The sequence below is a fragment of the Stegostoma tigrinum genome, chromosome 38, assembly GCF_030684315.1.
Source record: "Stegostoma tigrinum isolate sSteTig4 chromosome 38, sSteTig4.hap1, whole genome shotgun sequence".
Taxonomy (NCBI): Eukaryota; Metazoa; Chordata; class Chondrichthyes; order Orectolobiformes; family Stegostomatidae; genus Stegostoma; species Stegostoma tigrinum.
The window spans coordinates 10225215-10239632 of record NC_081391.1 but is presented as its reverse complement, the minus strand read 5'-3'; the positions used below and the strand labels follow the sequence as shown (position 1 = coordinate 10239632).

Genomic DNA, 14418 nt, shown 5'->3' with positions numbered 1-14418 from the left:
TGAGGTGCAGCACCCTAAGCTCCACAGAGACTGGGGGTGGGGGAGTCCTCAATGCTTAGGTGCTAGAACATAGAACGGCACAGCACACTACAGGCCCTTCAGTCCACAATATTGTGCCAACCTACTATCCTTCTAAGGTCAAAAAGTGCTGTTTTCAATGACCACCCTTCCTCATCCCTCACAGCTGCACGCCCCAAACAACTTACTTCAGACGTGATGCGATGAACACATCGTACTCGGCGGCCATCTTGCAGGACAAGGCTTGGCGGCTGTGTGCTGATGAGCAGTTTGTATTGATCACTCGGTGACCTGTTTGGAGAGAGGTGGAAATGGACCAGATCATTCACATGATGAACGGTGGATAGCTCAGAGCCAATGGCGCTGACTCAGATGAACTCAACAGCAAGCCAGTTGGTACACCTGAGAAGCTGATAATCAGGCCAGCTGGCTCCCTGTTCACTTCACCGCATGAGAACATTTGAACGACGGAAGAAGGCCACGCTGTCTGTGGCCATCAATTCTTGCCTCAACTCAGCCCTTCCCTATCGATTTATCTCCCTAAACAAACCTTTTCTTTTAATGCATTCACAGGATGAGAGCATTGCTAGGCCAGCATTTATTACCCATCCCAGAGGGCCATTAAGAGTCGACCATATTGTTGTGGGTCTGGAGTCACATGTGGGCCAGACCAGGTAAGGATGGCAGTTTCCTTCACTCAAGAGATATTAGTGAACCAGATGAGTTTTTCCTGACAGACAACAATGGATTCATGGCTGTTGTCAGGCTCTTAATTCCAGATTTTTATTGAAGTTAAATTCCACCATCTGCCATGGTGGGATTCGAACACGGGTCCCCAGGACATTACTTGGGTCTCTGGAATAACAGTCCAGCAATAACACCATGAGGCCATCACTTCTCCTGAGGCTATTCAACCAGAAGATGCGGGAGCAGAAGTAGGCCATTCAGCTCCTTAAGCCTGCTCTGCCATTCAATGAGATCATGGCTGATCAAATCATCCTCAACTCAACTTTCTTGCTTTTTCCCCCATAGCCCTTGTTTCACTTATGGGTTAAAGATCCATCTATTTCACTTGTGTATGTTTTAACAACCTAGACTGAATAGCCCTCTGCAAGAAAGAATTCCACAGTTTCTCCACTCTCAACTCTGTCTTAAATGGGTGAACTTTATGTTGAGATTGTACCTTCTGGCTCTATACTCTCCCAGAAGGGGAGACAACTTCTCTGTGGCTAATCTGCCAAGTGCCCAAGAATCTTATAAATTTCAATAAGGTCGCCTCTCTTTCTTCTAAACTCTAATGGAGTACAAGCCGCACGTCTCCTCGTAAGACAGCTCCAACCCAGCACCAGCCTGGTTAACTTCCCCGGGCTGCCTCCAATCCCAGTATTCCTTCCGCTAGCTAAGGGGACCGAAATGCTATTACAGTCTGATGACAGCGTTGTACAGTATTAGCAAGGCTTCCCCATTTATAGATTCCATTCCCTTTGGTAAAATGCCAACTTGCCACTGGCCTTCCCGATTACCCACTGAACCCGGACGCTAGCTTTTCCTCATTCACACGGTGGCTGCATTCCAAACTGACTTCACTAGCTGTGCATTTCCTGGGGTCTTGAAAATCATGATAGAAAGACAAGTTTCCTTTTAAACAAATGTGTTGGATCGCTTCTTGGGTCTTTCTTTTCAATTGAGCAGTCATTTCCGGGTAATTTACTGCAGCCTGTATTATCTGTATTTAACTACCACACAGGGCATGGAGAGGGAAACCAGGCAAACAATGAGCATGACAGATCTGTGTGTGCGTGTATGAGTACGTGTGTGTGTGTATACGTATATATGTGTGTGACAGCATGCGTGAGAGCCAGAGCGAGAGCGCATTCGAGAGCGCATATGCTAAGGTGTGGGAGAAAGAGTGAAAGTGCGTGCGAGACGGCATGTGTGCAACAGCGAGTGTGCGCAAGACAGCGTGTGCAAGAGAGTGTGACCATGAGAGTGTGTGTTTGCAAGAGAGTGTGTGTGTACTTGTGTGAGAGCCGGTCTGTGTGCGTGTGCGCGCATGCATGAATGTGGGAGAGAGTGTACGTGTATGTGAGAGAGAGACACACAGTATGTGACGGAGAGTCAGTGCGTGTGTGTGCCTACATACATGAGTGAGTATGTGCCAGTGTGTGTCCATAATCCCTCATAAAACATTACAGTGGGGCGTGCTCTGAAGAATATTCTATACACGACATACAATGTGTGGTAGTACTAGAGGGTGTGCGGAACAGTTTCACAAGGATGTAGCCTGCGATGGAGAAATTGAACTATAAAGGGCAGATTAGAAAGGCTAGGATTGTTTTCTCATGGAAAGGGAACAAATTTAAGAAGATTTACCAGGATACTGCCTGGAATTGGAGGGTGAGAGATATATGGCGAGGCTGGGACCTTTCTCCCCTGGAGCAAAGGAGGCTGGGTGTGACCTTATAGAGGTTTATAAAATCATGAAGGGCACAGGTAGGGTGAATGGCAGTGTCTTTTCCCCAGGGTGGAGGGATTTCAAGACGAGGGGACTTTTTTTTAAGGTAAGAGGAGAAAGATTAAAAGAAAACAAGGGGCAACCTTGTTACACAGGGAGTGGGGTTAATGTGTAGAATGAACTTCCAGAGGAAGTGGTAGGTGTGGATCGTTACAATGTTTGAAGGAAGTTTAGAGGTGTACATGAATAAGAAATGTTTGAAGGGATATGGGCCAAACATAGGCAGGCGGGATTACTTTAATTTGGGATTGTGGTCAGCATGGATTGGTTGGACCAAAGGGTCTGTTTCTGTGCTGTATGACTGTATGGTTCTATAAATAAGTAATAAGTAAAAAAAACGACATGGTCCACTCTTAGTAACGGAAGGGCACCTTGCACGAGATGAACAAAAATGGCATTTGTGATATCTGTGGAGTTGTACAATGCCAGCTGCAATTTAAGGGCAGAAAACCGACAGGTGCTGCTGCTAAAGTCCAATGCAGCCTGGGTCAATCCCTGTGAGTGGTAACAGCAAACCCTTCTTTGCAGGTAGCATCCCAATTTGTAATGAGCGAGGACAGACTTTTTTTCTCCCCGAAGTTTGTAGTTAGGGTGCGGAATGCACTGCCCGGAAATTTAGTGGAGGCAGGATCAATTGAGGTATTCGAGAGGGCATTGGATGGTTATTTATTGGGATAGTAATGGTGTGCAGGTTTAAGGGGTAAAAGCAAGAGATTGGCACTAAGTAATTGAGCTGGACTAGATAGTAGGGGTAGTAATGAGGCTGAACGGCCTCCTTCCGCACCGTAATCTTTCTATGTTTCTGTGAATACCACCACAACACAAAAATGTTAGCAACACGAAATCCTCAGTTCTGGTTGCAACGTGGTCAAACAAAGAAATAATGGAATTACAGGCAAACCGTTCTCATTCTCTTCTTCAGGCATTTTTAGATAAGAAATTATATGGGTTTGCTTGCGCAGTGATAAAAAGGATGTGTTTACGTACATACTTCTTTTTAACTTTGAATGAATAAAACAAATTTAAAATAAACAAAACAAAGAACAAAGGACAATACAGCACACACACAGGCCCTTCAGCCCTCCAAGTCTGTGCTGACACATCTTGCCCTTCCATACAAAACTGCTTTCACTTACAGGATCCATATCCCTCTATTCCCTTTCTATTCATGTACTTGTCCAGGTGCTTCTCGAACGCTGCTTTTGTGTCTGCTTTTTTTGAAGAAGGGTCCAGACCCGAAACGTCACCTTTTGTGCTCCTCTGATGCTGCTTGGCCTGCTGTGTTCATCCAGCTCTACACCTTGTTATCTCAGATTCTCCAGCATCTGCAGTTCCTACTGTCTCTGAAGCATGCCATAGGCTCTTTTTTAACCACCCTATCTATCTGTGTTGCCACTTTCCATGATCTGTGGACCTGCACACCCAGATCCCGCTGCACATCAACACTCCTAAGGGTTCTGCCACTCAGAGTGTAAGAGATTCCTTCCTTTTCCACCACCTTCAACAGCAACAGCCCTCACCTCTATTCAGTAAGAACGATCTGCACCAGCCTCTGCAGACAATCTCCAAACTTCCCTCGACATTACCCTCCAAACTGACAACCTCCACAGTGAAAAGAACAAGAGGAGTCAGAGTGATTAAGTTATGTATATTTAAGCAAAAGACAGACGGTCACGAGAGAGAAGAGAATGCAGGGATTGATGTAATCAGACAGATTTCACTGAAGAAAGATGGGAAACAGGCTTCAGTGCAGCATAAACACTAATTTCAGGGGGTGAAGTCAATCCCCAGTTAATGTTTCCGACCTGCTTACAAATAATATACAACTACCTCTATGAAAATGTCCTTAAAACTTAGACCGGTGCAGTGGTACTGCACCTGCCTTTGAGCTAGGAGGCCTGGGTTCAAGTCCTACCTGCTCCAGAGTTATGTCATAACATCACTGAACAAATTCATTAAAAATATATTCTACCAATTCCACCCCCTCTTCACAGAATGCTCTTAAGGCTCAAGGTAACCCATGCATATCAATGTTCAACCCACTTTTTAAATTCAAGTGCAGAATGTGGATGTCTCTGGCTGGGCCCAGCATTTATTGCCTGACCATAGTTGCCCCCTTGAGAAGGTGGAGGTGAGCCGCCTTGTTGAACTGCTGCAGCCCACCTGCTGTAGGTTGACCCACAATGCCCCTAGGGAGGGAATTCCAGGATTTTGGCCCAGTTACAGTATAGGAATGGCGATATATATCCAAGTCAGGATAGTAGTGGTGTTCCCATGTATCTGTTGCCCTTGTCCTTCTGGATGGAAGTGGTAACAGGTTTGGAAGGTGCTGTCTGAGGATCTCTGGTGAATTTCGGCAGTGCATCATGTAGATAGTACACACTGCTGCTACTGAGCGTCGGTGGTGGAGGGAGTGGATGCTTGTGGATGTGGTGCCAATCAAGTGGGCTGCTTTGTCCTGGATGGTGTCAAGCTTCTTGAGTGTTGTTGGGGCTGCACCCATCCAGGCAAGTGGGGAGTATTCCATCACTGTGCCCTATCAATGGTAGACAGGCCCTGAGAGTCACTCGCTGCAGAATTCCCAGCCTCCGACACGCTCCCACAACCACAGTACTCACGTGGCTGGTACAATTTCGAGTTTCAAGTCAATGGTAACCCCCAGGATGTTGACAGTGGGAGATTCAGCGATAACAACACCACTAAATGTCAAGGGGCAGTGTCCAGATTGTCCCTTACTGGTGATAGTCATTGCCTGGCATTTGTATGGCACGAAAGTTACTCACCATGTGCCAGCCCAAGCCTGGATATTGTCCAGATCTTGTTGCATTTCTTAGGCATCATAGCATTAAGGGAGTTATCATAAAGACCAGAGCTTCAGGATCATTGAGTCCTGCCTTATCCAGAGATCCTGCTGGAAGTTCAAATGAGATTTGTATTTGGTTGGGCTGAAAGCGTGTCTGCATTGTGGTTGTTGACTTAAGAGAAGTCTCAGGCTCAAATGGATGGCACAGTGGCTCAGTGCTTAGCATCGCTGCCCCACAGCTCTAGGGACCCAGGTTCAAATCCAGCCTTAGGTGAGCGTATGTAGAGAGTTTGCACATTCTCCCCATGTCTGTGCAGGTTTGCTCTGGTTTCCTCCAAAAGCCCAGGAGATCTGTGGATCAGGCAGATAAGCTGTGTTAAGTGCCCTCATGGGTGTCCAGGGATGCACAGGCACGGTTAATAAGGGGTTATGGGGATAGCGAGGGGCTGGATTGAGGTAAGATGCTCTCTGTGGAGTTGATGGGCCAGATGGCCTCATTCCAGAATTCTACTGCTCACTCATGGAGATGGTACCTTCTAGTTCTTTCGATCAACCATTCCACTTCATGGGAACGTCACTTGTGCCCTCGCCACATTCACCAGCTCATTGCTACCTCACTGAGGTGCCCCATGTGCCATTGTTTGTATACTCTGCAACTGAGACAGTGTAGGCCTCACCTGTCCTGATTGTCAGCTCCTCATCCTCATCATCTGTGAAGATATAAGTCTGGGGAACCAACAGAGAGAGAAATGATTAGCACACGTCTGGTTTCAACCGGAATTCTACTCGGTACCGAAGCACCAGACAATTAAAAAAGTCTACCAAAAGTGGCCGCACAAATAAGCCACCACACACAGCGTAGGTGTCACCAACCTCCCAAGTACCTGCTTTATACCCACCTCCTGGATGTGTCATCTTTCCAAATGTTCCTCTTGAGGTGAGACATCCACAGGGTTGCCAGGCAACAGCTTGGGAGAGTAGGGTAAGTGAACGGCTTGCACACATGGCTAAGATGGGCTGAATGGCCTCCTGCAGGGCCGAATCGTCCCTCTGAGGCAACTTACGTCTCAACAACTTCCCTTTCACCACATCCAAAACTGCTGGCAAATGAGGAGCAGAATACCACCCCAACTTCTCAGTTCTGGGGTCTCTTTAACACTTGAGCAGCCTTCGCAACTGATTGAAATCCCTGGCAAATTTCGCCCCTCTGTAAAACCTTGAAAGTAAGGTAGTGATGATTGTTTTGTAATTATTTTGCAAATAGTAACAATTTGGTCAAAGACCAGTGGCACAGAGGTTCAAGTCATTGGACATTGTACTTGCACCTTACAAGTATTACTGGTCCCATAATCTGTGCTGGCTCCAAGAACATTATTACTGGCACAGTGACCAGTGGTGCTGGTCCCAGAACTTGTGCTGGCTCCAAGGTCAATATTACTGTGACAGCGACCAGTGTTACTGGTCCCATTACTCATACTGGCTCTGAGTACTCACACAGTAACTAGTGTTACTGGTCCCATTACTCATACTGGCTCCAAGACCAGTATTACTCACACAGTAACCAGTGTTACTGGGCCTATACAAGTGCTGGCTCCAAGACCCAGCTCACTGGCATAGTGACCAGTGTTACTGGGTGTATAACATGTGGAATCCAAAACCAGTATTACTCTCACAATGGCCAGGGTTACTGATTTTAGGAACCGCATTAGTGGCCCTGAGACGAGTGTTACTGGTGTCAGACCAGTTTTGTCCACTGGTTAAAACCCCCTTGTACACTGGTCCAGTACTATTGGTGTGTCCCCCTGGAAAAATGGTGCCTTGTACCACTCCTGTGATTTAAGGGATGTCTTAGAGGCTAGAGAATGTAAACAAATTGAAAAAGGTTATAGCACCAGCTCTGCTGATTACAGTGTGGTGTAGTGTGGGGAGCTGATTGCATTTAGCACAAGCTTCCTGTTTCTTTAGTGAGAACAGGAAGATGGGCAGGAACAATACACAAAAGTGAGACAACAGAAATAGCCGTGTCGCTACGAACAAAAAAAAAAGACGGGCCAGCCACTTCCTCATTCTGCACTTTTCTTCAAGGCTCTCAAGGCCTTCCTTTCGATCAGCTGCCATCGTGAGAGAGCCTTACACCGCGTCCCCTCCAACCCCAACCCAGGTCCTGCCCCTCCTCCCACCCCTGACCTCTGTCTCACTACCAACCAGGGAAAAACCGTACAATGAAAGAAAGGAGCAGAACTGATCTTGTTAACAGGGCCCTCCACCCACTGACAGCATGCCGTACAAAAGGCAGGTCCCACTGTGTGTCTTTAATCAGCTGACAATCACGCTTACACAGAGTTGGTGGGGGAAGCAGCTGATCCTGGCCTTGTTTAAGCACCGGGAGAGATGCAGACCTCAATCAACAAGATTTCCAAGCCGTCCACATCCTCACAGTCTTCTACCATTTTCTGCTACAACAGGATTTAGACTTTTAATGATAGGATTTTCACAGGCACCAGAAACAGAGAGACTGGGCGGAGAGGCTATTAAATGGGAAGGAGTGTACTTCAGGCTGGTCCACCAACTTTGGGACCCTCTCTCTCTCCAAAATAAGTAATTGTAAAGAACACTCAAAGAACAGATACATGCTTATAGCACTGTTTACACCTTAAACAAACCCATGTACAAATTATGAGTGGGAATAGGCCATTCAGCCCCTCTAGATTGCTCTGCCACCCCATAATACCGTAGCTGAGCTAACTGCATCTGTAACACTATTTGTCAGGCTAATGACAATTTTCTACTAATTAATCATCTAACAGGTATCGATTCAATCTGTGGATTAGTTTAATGAAGTCAGTAATAAGCTACTGTTCTGAGGACAACTCCTATTGGACTCAAAATGTTAACTCTGCTTCTCTCCCCACCAATGCTGCCAGATCTGCTGAGATTTTCCAGCAACTTCTGTTTTTTTGTTGCTGATTTACAGCATCTGCAGCTCTTTCAGTTTTTATTAAATGATTTTATGGGGTTGGGTAGGGGATCAATGTTTGACGGCACACTTAGGAAGAATATTCTTCAAAGTAGTGGCATCCCACTGTTGTGATGGTGAACTGTGGTATAAAGTAACAGCTTACTCTGGCAAATTTCTCCCTATAATTACCTTGGACATCTCCTGAAACATGTGTAGCGGCTTGCTTTTCACCAGGGGCTTAGTGATCATCAGCTGATTCATCTCTTTCCAGTCAGGAAACTGCCTCAAACATTCTCCAAAAAGGAAGCTGTTTGATATTCCATTCTCTAAGGACCTCTCAAAGCAACCCATGACTGTGCACCAGGCCGGCCGCAATGTAATGTCTCCTCCAAGAGTCAGGACCAGTGCTCCTGTCGTAGGGTTAGGGTCAGTCCGGACTGTTGTCCTGGAAGCGGGATAATTAATCGGGAAGCAGTTATTTGGGTTCACAAATGGATTTTAATCAACTGTTCATCATCAAATGCAGTGTGGATAGACCAGGAAGGGGTTTTCTGCCCAAACGGGGGACGGAAACACGTAGGAAAGCTGCAGATGGGCAAAATGAACACAGGGCGTCCACGTGGAATTAATGTGGCTCAATAACCACAATTGAAGATCAAGGAGCATGCAACTAACTCAAAGTCTTTCCATTTGCTTTGGAAATTTTTAACTGTATTGTCACAAAAACCATGCTGGGAGGACCAACAAGGAGAGTGAGTACATGAGCGGCACAATGGTTGGGAGATAGCAAGGACTGCAGGTTCTGGGAGTCAGAGTTAATATAGCGTGGAGCTGGAGGAACACAGCAGGCCAAAATGTTGATGTTCCTGCTCCTCTGATGCTGCCTGGCCTGCTGTGTTCCTCCGGTGTTGGCACAATGGCCTCACAGCGCCAGATTTGATTCCACCCTCGGGGCGACTGTCCATGTGGAGTTTACACATTCTCCCAGTGTCTGCGTGGTTTTATTCCGGGTGCTCTGGTTTCCTCCCGCAGTCCAAAGATGTGCAGATTAGGGTGGATTAGCCGTGGAAAAGGCAGGGTTATGGAGATTGGGTAGAGGGGGCGCATCTAGGATGGGGTGCCCTTCGAATGGGCACCGTGAACTCAATGGTCTGCCCCCACTCTATGTTGAACGGTAGGATCGTTGGAAGCACAGAGAATTAGAAAGTAGACATCCATTGATCCTTGAAGCCAGCAGGGCAGGTAGACAAGGTTGTTTAGGTCCTACATATGTTATTCCCCTTTTGCAGTCAAGGCACTGAATGGAAGAGTTAAGAAGGAGCTGCATTTAATGTTAGGTATCAGGCGGAGTGTTGCCCAATTCTAGTAGCTCACACTATAAAGGAGAAGGTGACTATACTAGAGAGAGGATACAGGGCAGATTCACCAGGGTCTGGGCTGGACCATTTGCACTGTGAAAAGCAATGAGACAGGCTGGGGATGGTGCTCTCCTTTGAGCAGAGATGGGCTGGGTGGGGCAGGGAGGGCAACCTGACTGAGGTGTACAAAGTTCTGAGGAGCACAGGCAGAGGGAGAAACTTTTCCCTTTGGTAGAGGGATGAATAATCAGGGAGCACCATGTGAAGGTTAGGAACAGGAGGTCAGAGGGTATTTTAAGAAAGGTTTATTTTCCCCTCCCCCCCACCCAGGGATCTAAAAACGGTGGTAAAAACAAGAAATCTCAAAACACTGGAGAGGTATGGAGATGGGCATTTGAAACACCATGGTATACATCAAGTGCTGGAAAATGGGATCAGAATAGAATCCCTACTTTGTGGAAACAGGCCATTCAGCCCATCGAGTCCACACCAACCTTCCAAAGGGCACTACATTTTCCATGGCTAACCGACCTAGCCTGCACATTCCCGGATGCCATGGCCAATTTAGCGTAGCCAATCCACCTAGCCTGCACATCTTTGGTCTGTTGGAGGAAGCCCACACAGACACGGGGAGAATATGAAAACTCCACACAGACAGTCACCCGAGGGTGGGATTGAATCCGGGTCTCTAGCGTTGTGAGGCAGCAGTGCTAACCACTCAGCCACTGTGCTGCCCCATGCCAAGAATAGATAGATGCTCGAAGACGGGCTGAACAGACACGATGGGCTGAAGGACCTCTTTTCATGCTGTGAAACCCCTACGTCTCTCTAAACCTCGAGTCTCTCCCTGCGGCTGACCACAACATGAGTGTCCAGCTGCTGTCTCTAAATGTGGCTGTGGTTTGTATTTCTGGGAAACAGCCTCAGTCCTCAATCCGGAAACATCCGGCTTAAAGACAGAACCAGGAACACGCAAAAGGCTGAAGGACTCGGAGACTCCAAAAGCCAAACCTGAATTGGTGTGGACTGACCACCTCAATCCATGGTCAAGGGACCAGAGGGGCTTCAGGGTGATAGGATTGTAAGCTGATGGGGCAGTTCAGAACAGGGAAACACAGATTATAAACAGAGAGGGTAGTGGAGTCAGCCTCATTTGGGGCATTTAAGCAGCTATTAGATAGGCATATGGATGATAGTATAAAGGTAGGGGTGGAGGTTAGATTGACCTTAGGATGAGGGTAAAATGTCGGCACAACATCATGGGCTGTAGGGCCTGTACTGTGCTGTGCTCTACATGCTAGAGCAAGGGAACCTGCCTCATTACAGTTGGTAAAATTGTCCAAAGAGTGGGGGATGGGGAACAAAGTTGCCACTTTTGAGGACTATCTAAAACTATGAGCCAAAGATTTATGACAGCCACGATGAGGGAATTCAGCAGAAACTTGCTTACATGATGCAGTGGCTGGAATTTGCAATTTGTTAACCACAAGACCAATGAAAGACCTTGGAATATGTTACTTCACTAAAGGCGCTACGTCAGTTCAGCCTTGGCAGCCAGAGGCCGGTCAGAGCAGCAAAAATGAAGATATTGAACTGGAGGAAAGAGTAAACTCAGGATCAGATTTGCACAAAGGCTTTGAACTATCGTGGGAGGCTGAATAGGCTGGGGCTATTTTCCCAGAGGCTGAGGCGTGACCTTACAGAGGTGTATAAAATCATGAGGGGCATGGATAGGGTAAATAGCCGAGGGTCTTTTCCCTCGCGTGGGGGAGTCCAAAACTAGAGGGCACAGGTTTAAGATCAGAACGGTAAAATTTAAAAGGGAGCTAAGGGATAACATGTTCCACACAGAGGGTGGTGCGTGTGTGGAATGAGCTGCCAGAGGAAGTGGTGGAGGCTGGTACAATTATAACATTTAAAAAGCATCTGGATGGGTACATGAATAGGAAGAGTTTAGAGGGATATGGGCCAAATGCCAGCAAATGGGACTGAATTAGTTTAAAATAGCTGGTCAGCATGGACAAGTTGGACCAAAGGGTCTTTCTTTGTGCTGTACAGCTCTTGGACTCTCCAACTAAATATTTAGAAGTACACAACTTCAACTAGAGCTTGCTAAGAACTAAACTGGAAATAAGTTTAAAATGATCAGTCAGGCTCACAGCGTGATTAGCTTGTGCGAACATAAAGCTAAATGCTTTTGCCCACAGCACTTTATAAATGAAAGGAATGGGCCTGTACTTTACTTTGCCTAATTCTGACCTCCCAACTTCTATACTCAACACACTGACAGCCTAGAGCTAAGGGATCAAATGGTGTGGGGAGAAAACAGGAACAGGGACTGAGTTGGATGATCAGCCACGACCGTATAGAATGCTGGAGCAAGCTGGGAGGGCTGAACGGCCTCCCTCTGCTGCTACTTTATCTATGTTTCCACATGCAACAATTGAGCTACGTACCCCCGGTATACGGACGAGGGGTATAGAGAAGGTGAACAGCAGATATCTTTTCCCTAGGGTGGGGTATTTCAAGAAGAGCGGGCATATTTTCAAGGTGAGAGAAGCAAGATTTAAAAAAAAACACGGGGGAAGTTTATTTTTTTTAAACAGAGTGCGATTTGCATGTGAATGAGCATCCAGAAGAAGTGAGGTATGTGGGTACAGTTACAACGTTTAAAGGACATTTGGATAAGTACGTGATTAAGAAATGCTTGGGGAGGGATATGGGCCTGGAGCAGGAAGGTGGGACTAGTTTAGTTTGGGATTATGTTCGGGATGGACTGGTTGGACTGAAGGGTCTGTTTTCACGTTATATGGCTCATGACTATCTACAGTCAGTGCTGCTGGGCTGTAAAGGGTTAAATTGCAAGGACAGTTTGCATGTTCTTTACTGAGGCACAGGATGCGCCTCTATGTTCTACTCTTACAGCCAATGAAGCCTTTGTTGTGGTTGCTTTTTGAAACTCGCAAGTGACCAGCTCTCCTGGTGAAGAGTAAACCATATTGCCCAGTAAATAGAGTCATGGGGGCCAAATACCAGCTATCCAGTCGTTCTATACTCACCAACATTGAATACATCTAAAATAAGAGGCTAACAGCAATCAACTGAATTTGAACTCCATCCCACCGCCCCGCCCCCACCCCACATCCTCCCAGCGAGGTGGGATTTGGTATGGAATCCAGATTACCTTCTTTATATATCCTCACCTGGTTCCCATCGTGGGAAATAGGGAAAAAGGAATCTCAGATCCAATACTCATCTCGGGAATGCTTCCTCTATGGCCAGAGTCCTGGTGTGCAACATGAATCCCTGGCTCAGAGGTATGGACACTACACATTGAACCATACGACCTCTACCACAAGGTAACATGGTCCCCTTGTTGCTCAACCTTGTAGGGGCAGATTGCTTAAGATTCTCTTTATTCTTGCACGCAATGTAAATGTCATCAACAACAGCATTATCATTTGTCTCTCAGTTCAATGAGGGTGGCAATTCAGAGTTCAGTTCAGAGTCGATTTCTTCAATAACGGGGGGAGGAAGTGGGTTGGGAGGGAGAGAGGACACGGGAGAGAGGTAGGGAGATACAGGGGTGGAGGGAAGGGCTGAGGGAGAGCAAGAGAAGAAAGGAGGGGGAGGGGGGAGGGGGAAAGAGAGACGGGGGGGGGGGGGGGAGAGAGACAGACAGAGCGAGAGAGACAGCGAGAGAGACAGCGAGAGAGACAGCGACAGGTGTGGTAGTGGGAATTCCAGAGCTCAGGGCCTACTCAGCTAACGGCACAGCCGCCAACTGTGGAGCCAGAACTAGGTGAGTGCAGAATTTCCCAGAGGGTCACAATGCTGGAGAAGATAAGAGAGTGAGGGAAGGGATGAGGCCACGGAGGGGATTGAAAATGGGGCGAATAAGATGAAAATGAAGGCGTTGCTTATTTAGGAGTTGAAGGATCAGTCAGGAGGAGAGATGGACGAACAGGTGGCAGCGGGGTTATAGGCTCCAGAGTTCTGAGCGGTAACAAATTGATGGGTGGTAGGACGTGAATGAGGCAGGATGGGGAAATGTTTGAACAAGCCATGCTCGAGGTGAACGTCTAGAATCTGCATCAGTGAAGTGTGCAAATGAATAACTTTCAGAAAGAGAAGTGGTTTGGCAGTTCAGCACTGACATGGCATACAGGAAACCACAGCTGGGTCTGTACCCCGCACACTTCCTGTTTCACAGTGACTTCTACATGCCCCATTCAAATTGTACACCCAGCTTCACACAGGCTCATCGACATCAGGGTAAAGCTGGGGGAGCAGGGATCCTACAACAGTCAGTGATCCCCATGAACTACACTCTCCTGAAATCACTGCAGGATCCACACTCCTTTCAATTCTTGTTCTTCAAAATAAAACACAAATACCTTTTTAAAAATTTGAGCAAACAATCCAGGAGGAAGTATGTGCAACTATTAATTTTTAATATCAGTGATTTTCGGGCCAATGTTGGCCAAGAGGGTGCTGGAAGCAAAGGGAATCAGAACATTTTTTTTAAATTAATCAGGGGCATCACTGGCTAGGCCTAGAATGTGGGTCTGGAGTCACATGTAGGCCAGGCCAGGTAAGGATGGCAGTTTCCTTCCCTAAAGGACGTGAGTGAACCAGATTGGGCTTCTTTCCCGACAATCATTTCATGGTCACCATTAGACTCTTAGCTGCAGAATTTTTTTTTTATTGAATTCAATTTCGACCATCCACCATGGAAGGATTCAAACCCAGGACATCACCTGAG

General features: G+C 46.9%; 1 protein-coding gene across 1 annotated transcript in view; it reads right to left on the bottom strand.

The window, feature by feature from the left end:
• Window positions 1-14418, bottom strand: part of LOC125447011 (beta-1,3-N-acetylglucosaminyltransferase lunatic fringe-like) — a 51865-nt gene that overhangs the window by 15196 nt on the left and 22251 nt on the right. The window contains exons 2-3 of the mRNA XM_048521082.2: window positions 6014-6062; window positions 207-309 (exon numbers count right to left, since the gene is read on the bottom strand). Of these exons, the coding sequence (XP_048377039.2) occupies window positions 207-309; window positions 6014-6062 (152 nt within the window). The remainder of the gene's footprint in view (window positions 1-206; window positions 310-6013; window positions 6063-14418) is intronic.